Genomic DNA, 6705 nt, shown 5'->3' with positions numbered 1-6705 from the left:
GGCGGTGGGCGCAGCCATCACCACGATCGCCACCAATCTGCCGGAGATGACCAAGGGCGTGAGAATGATCGCCGCCCTGATGGACGACGAGTCCTCGGGGGATAAATTGCTGGATGCCGCAAGAAAGCTGTGCTCGGCATTTTCCGACTTGCTCAAGGCCACCGAGCCAGAAACCAAAGAGGTATTATTGTCCGAAACGATTGTTCCAACGTTGGCAAGAGTTTTTTTTTTTTTTTTTATACTTCTTCTAACGTTCTAAGATCGAAAAGTATTATTAAAATTAGTTTTGTCAAAGTTTGTAAAACTCGCTTGTGTAATTGTTAAGTGAAGAAGTATCGATTTTTTTTTAATAACGAATTTCTTTTGATGTGATCAATTGTGACTTTTTATGCAGCCTTTCTACGTAGCGATATCTTCGTACGAACGATACGTAAGCAAGAATATTAGAGAACATTGTAGAATATCGCAAATCGTTTACAGTTTCCTTTTTTTCTTTTTTTTATAACGAATTTCCATTTAATATTGTTTCTATTTGTGTTTCACTTTAAATTATTGCACACGTTAAATTATCGCAAGCTTCTTGCAAATAGTTTTTGATATTAATGTTTTCATTATAATAAGTTAGTCTTTTTTTTATTTAGGATAAAAAGAGGGAAAATGTTTCTTTTCTCTTGTGTTGTGTTTAATGGATGTTTCTCTTATAATGAGATATATCATAAAGAGATCATAAAGTTTTAAATTATTGAAATTTAATTACTAGTTATAGAATATATATATGTATGCATCAAAATTTTCAATTTGATTTATATATAACAAATATAATTTTAAATATTAAAAGAATATATACAAAAGGCCAGAATATTTATTATTAACAATCAATTTATTTATCATTTTGCTTGTAATATAATTTATTTTTATCCTTTTTTTAAAACACATTGCTTTAATATATACATATATATTTTCCACAATTCATCTCTAATCGTTTTCTTTTTACTCACTTTAGCCAAGGCAGAATCTGTTGAACGCCGCTTCTCGCGTGGGTGAGGCTTCGCACCAGGTGCTAACGACTATAGGTGAAGAGAACGACTCGAATCGAGAACTTCAAGATATGCTATTAGCCTTGGCTAAAGCTGTGGCCAACTCGACTGCCGCTTTGGTCCTCAAAGCAAAGAATATCGCAGCCACCTGCGAGGATTCTGCGACTCAAAATCGCGTAATTTCAGCAGCTACGCAATGTGCTCTCGCTACATCTCAATTAGTCGCCTGTGCAAAGGTCGTGGCGCCAACTTTGCACTCTCCTGCTTGTCAGACGCAGCTGATGAACGCGGTCCGTGAAGTGACGAAGGCAGTGGAAGGTTTGTTGGAAGTGTGCAATGAGACCTGTAATGACGAAAACCTGTTGAAAGAGTTGAACATCGCTGCCAGTGAAGTGAGCAGAACGTTGAACGATTTGTTGAGTCATATTAAGACAGCCACCAGAGGAGAGCGGGCTAAGGAATCTATTCAAGAGGGAGCGGTGGAGACAATACTGATAGCCACTGATAAACTGTTTGCTAGCACCGGGGATGCTGGTGAGATGGTGAGACAAGCAAGAGTTGTTGGCCAAGCAACGGCACAATTGATCCAAAGCATAAAGGGCGAGGCAGAGAGGCAGACCGATTCGGAACAGCAACGCAGATTGTTGGCTGCTGCTAAGGTGCTCGCTGATGCCACAGCCAAAATGGTGGAGGCTGCCAGACAATGTGCCAGCAGTCCACACGATGCTAAGATGCAGGATCAATTGCGGCAAGCTGCCGAAGAATTGAGAGCAGCTACCACTGCCGCTGCTACTCCTGCTTTGAGAAGGAAATTGATTAATAGATTAGAAGCTTGCGCCAAACAGGCTGCCGCCACTGCTACACAATGCATTGCTGCTTCAACGGGTGCTGCTCATCACAACACAAACCAAAGTAGTCAAGAGGAATTGAACGCAGAGTGTCATACCATGGCGCAACATATACCAAGTCTTGTAGCCGGTGTGAAAGGAACGCAGGCTCAACCGGATAACTCCACGGCACAGTTGAATCTGATTAATGCTTCTGAACAGTTCTTACAACCTGGTACTGCCGTGGTAAAAGCTGCCAGGGCGGTATTGCCAACTGTTACTGATCAGGCTTCTGCTCTCCAATTGAACAATACTTCTCAGCAATTGGGCGCTTCTCTCTCAGATTTGAGGTCTGCTGTGACGCGTGCAAGGGAAGCTTGCGGTGGACTGGAATTAGATGCAGCCGAAGAATTGATAAACAGCTTGAAAGACGAATTGAGAGAGTTTTATAGAGCCGTAGAGGCTGCTTCCCTGAGACCATTACCTGATGAGACCACGGAATCCACTGCTCTTCGCTTGGGAGCCACGTCGAAGAATGTAGGTTTCGCCATGGCTCAGCTGCTCTCTGCTGCTAAACAAGGAAATGAAAATTACACGGGAAGTGCGGCTAGAGAAACAGCAACTGCTCTTAAAGACTTGACTTATGCAGTTCGTGGAGTGGCTGCAACTTCGAATCAACCTGATACGCAAAAGAAAGTTTTAATGACCGCTGATGATGTAATCTTGAAGTCGTTGAGACTGGTCAAAGAGGCTAGAAGAGCTCTAAAGAATCCTGATAATGTAGACAATGAAGCTAATCTAGCTGCTGTTGCTAAAGATGTGTCAAATTCGTTGAACAAATGCGTATCTTGCTTGCCTGGACAAAGAGACGTAGATGATGCTATCAAGAATATCGACGAAATGACTCAAGTTCTAGGCATGAACGAATTTCCTCAAACTAACAAGAGTTATGGGTATGTATATATGTTTTGTTACTGATAAGTTATCAAATGGTACACAAGTAATTAGTTACCTATTCATTTGTCTCATTTTAGTTACTGCTTATCATTCATTGACACACATTAGAATTTTTAAAGACAATGATAAGACAAAATTTAAGAACACATTTAAAATAAATGTAACAACAAAGTAGACCATTTAAATATTAAATTTTTAGGTCGAGGATAATGAACTATGATATTTGATGCGTAAAAAATTTCTTATTCTGTTTTGCTTATTACATTATTCCAATATAATAAATATTTTAAACTAAATTTTAGAAGAATCGTTTATTTCATTGATATTTTATTAAAATTAACTTTTTGTTTGAGATTTTTACTTCATTATCATGTAAAAAATATACATGTAGCAATTTTTCTTTTATAGGCAACTGCAAAGTGATCTTAATAACGCAGCTGCGAATCTAAACGATGCTTCATCGAACGTAGTATCATCGGTACGTTCCCCGGTGCAACTAGCTAGTTCTTCCAAGCAATTCACCAATGCTTTTGGAGATTTGTTGGGTGTTGGCATGGAAATGGCCGGTCAAACAGCCATCGAAACTCGAACTCAAATGGTGGTCTCACTGAAGAACGTCAGCATGACATCCAGCAAGCTTTTGGTAACTGCTAAATCTGTAGCAGCTGACCCGAGTGCTCCAAACGCCAAGAACCAATTATCAGCTGCTGCACGAGCGGTAACAGATTCCATCAATTATCTAGTTGACGTTTGCACTTCAGCTGCACCTGGACAAAACGAATGCGACAACGCCATCAGAAACATACAATCGATGAGGTCGCTTCTTGATAATCCTAGTGAACCAATATCCGACGCAAGTTACTTCGAATGCCTTGAAACTGTAATGGAGAAGAGCAAGAGTCTTGGCGATGGTATGACAGGCATAGCTAACCATGCAAAGAAATCAGAACACGAGCAATTCTCAGTAGCCGTTAGAGGAGTGTCATCTTCGATCTGTGGTCTGATAGAAGCAGCTGCCCAAGCTGCATACTTAGCTGGTGTAAGCGATCCAACATCAGTGGCTGGAAAACCTGGCTTGGTGGACCAAGCTCAATTCCTCAGAGCTGCTCAGGCTATTCATACTGGTTGTCAGAGTCTTGGCAATCCTACCAGCACCGAGCAACAAGTTCTTTCAGCAGCTACCATGATTGCCAAGTACACTAGCGCTCTTTGCAACGCTTGTCGCGAAGCTTCGAACAAAACCAGCAATCCTGTTGCCAAACGGCACTTCGTTCAATCGGCCAAGGATGTTGCCAATTCCACATCAGCTCTGGTGAAGGAGATCAAAGCGTTGGATCAGAATTATTCCGAAGCTAACAGAGAGAGGTGTGCTGAGGCTACCAAGCCTCTTCTAGAAGCGGTCGACAATCTGTGCACTTTTGCCGGATCTCCAGAATTCGCCAGCCAACCTGCAAAGATATCCATAGCAGCTAGAGCTGCCCAGGAACCAATAACAAGCGCGGGTAAAGCTATCATCGACGGTTCTTGCGCGATGGTGCGAGCTGCTAAGAGTCTAGCTGTCAGTCCTAAAGATCCCCCAACTTGGCAATTATTGGCAAATCATAGCAAGAGTGTCAGCGATTCGATCAAGTCTCTAGTTGCCTCCATCCGCGACAAGGCACCTGGACAAAAGGAATGCGATGCTGCGATCGAAAAATTGTCGGCCAGGATCCGAGAACTGGATGCCGCATCGCTCAGCGCTGTTTCGCAGGCATTGATTCCACGAAGAGAGAACACGGTGCAAGGATTTACCGATCAAATGGAGAGCAGCGCCAGCGAGTTACGAGAAAAACTGGAACCTCTTCGAACAGCCGCTAAATACGAAGCTGAAAACGTGGGACACGCTGTCAACCAGATCGCTTTGTATTGCGAACCCTTGGTTTCCGGTGCTATCGGTGCTGCTTCAAACATGGTGCATTCGAAACAACAGATGGTGCTACTAGATCAAACGAAAACCGTTACCGAATCTGCTCTGCAACTTGTCTGTGTGACAAAGGAGTCTGGTGGTAATTCAAAGGCAATCGTTTTGCACACGGAAGTAGACGAAACGGTGGAATCCATGAAAGACGCACTGCAAGAATTGCAAAATACTTTGGAAACTATCTCAACATCAAATGGTATTGTTACCGGGTTGATCGATACCATTTCTCGTGCCATGGTTAGGTTGGAGGATCATAGGATGTCCACGATAGACACTGTGGATTCGTATGTGGATTATCAAACAAGAATGGTGGAGGCTGCTAAAGAAATTGCTCGGCTGGCACAGGAAATGGTAAACTATAAGAAGGATAAAAATACAATTGATAAAGAACGTTCAATTAACCTCATTCAATTTTCATTCGTTTCAGTCAACAAAATCCAGCACCGACGTAGGCAGATTAGGCCCTCTTGCAGTGGACATCTCCCACAAATACACTCAGCTAGCCCGCGATACGTCCGGCGCCTCAGCAGCTGCATCTAACGCTGACGTGTCTGCAAGACTTCGTACAGGCGTGCAAGAGCTCGGCAGAGCTTGCGTGGACATCGTTCGAGCAACAGGCACGTGTCAGATGTCACCAGGCGATGCCTATGCCCAAAGAGAAATTGCAGAGCACAGCAAGATCGTCACTGAGAAGGTGTCCCAGGTGTTGGCCGCCTTGCAGGCCGGTTCCAGAGGTACTCAGGCGTGCATCAATGCTGCGAGCACAGTGTCAGGTATTATAGGCGACCTGGACACCACGATCATGTTCGCTACTGCTGGAACCTTGCACGCTGAAAACGAAGGCGACACTTTTGCCGATCATCGAGAGAACATCTTGAAAACGGCCAAGGCTCTGGTAGAAGATACCAAAACGCTAGTAGCTGGTGCAGCCTCGTCTCAAGAGCAATTGGCAGTCGCGGCGCAAAATGCAGTCTCAACGATAGTTCAGCTTGCTGAGGTTGTTAAATATGGTGCTGCTAGTTTGGGTAGCCAGAATCCTGAAGCTCAAGTAATGCTGATCAATGCGGTGAAGGATGTGGCCTCTGCTCTTGGAGATCTGATACACGCTACCAAAGCAGCCAGCGGAAAACCTATCAACGATCCCAGTATGGCGCATTTAAAAGACTCAGCCAAGGTAAGATCTAACTTCCTTTGTTAACTATTTCTTTTTTTTTGAGCTTCAAATGTGTTAATATTGCGGATGAACAAGGAACTTCTTCGTTGTTGGCTTAACATTAATGCTATGGTCTTGGAGAGACGCTTGAGTGATTAAAGCCTGTGATAGAATAGCAACGTCCAGATACATCAAAGGGAAATAGAGCTTTGTGGAAGATACATGTGATTAAAAAGGGTGTTGTTCGTTTTTTATTTTTTTTATTAGCTATTCTGAGCTTTCCTTATTAAAATCTGAATATTTTATTAGTAAACAGAAGAGGTGAATGATCTGGGAAAAAGTTTTTACTTTAATTCAAAATTTTTCTCTTAAAACAGGAATAAATAAATCATTCAAGTATTTGATAATTTCAAATAATCCAATATAAATCTAATTGGGAAATGCTTTGATATTAACCGCAGCAACAAAATTTGCTATTAATTCTTAATGGAGGAAAGAACCAAAACAAGATACATTATGACGAATCTAACAATGCTCGTTAGTTATTTCTCTCGTTAACACACTAAATTTGGTCTTCACGCTTAACAAAGAACCAAATTCCCGTTATTTTTTTGGGTGGACTTTAATCGATGAATTTTTCCGTTTCACCTCTAACCGACTAAAAAAAGAAAGAAATAAAAAAAAAAAAAAAGAAAAGAATACAAGAATATACAAAAATGTAAGCCTGAAATAATTCTCAATAATCTCATTCACGAGATATTCGATAAATAG

General features: G+C 41.9%; 1 protein-coding gene across 1 annotated transcript in view; it reads left to right on the top strand.

Moving 5' to 3' along the window:
* The window catches only part of LOC102680135 (talin-1), a 15996-nt gene that overhangs the window by 8277 nt on the left and 1014 nt on the right, over positions 1–6705 (top strand). Inside the window, exons 10-13 of the mRNA XM_006619599.1 lie at positions 15–181; positions 1004–2817; positions 3230–5132; positions 5209–5955. Of these exons, the coding sequence (XP_006619662.1) occupies positions 15–181; positions 1004–2817; positions 3230–5132; positions 5209–5955 (4631 nt within the window). The remainder of the gene's footprint in view (positions 1–14; positions 182–1003; positions 2818–3229; positions 5133–5208; positions 5956–6705) is intronic.

Source organism: Apis dorsata, unplaced genomic scaffold, assembly GCF_000469605.1.
Source record: "Apis dorsata unplaced genomic scaffold, Apis dorsata 1.3 scaffold_425, whole genome shotgun sequence".
NCBI lineage: Eukaryota > Metazoa > Arthropoda > Insecta > Hymenoptera > Apidae > Apis > Apis dorsata.
This window is presented reverse-complemented; position numbering and strand designations above follow the sequence as displayed.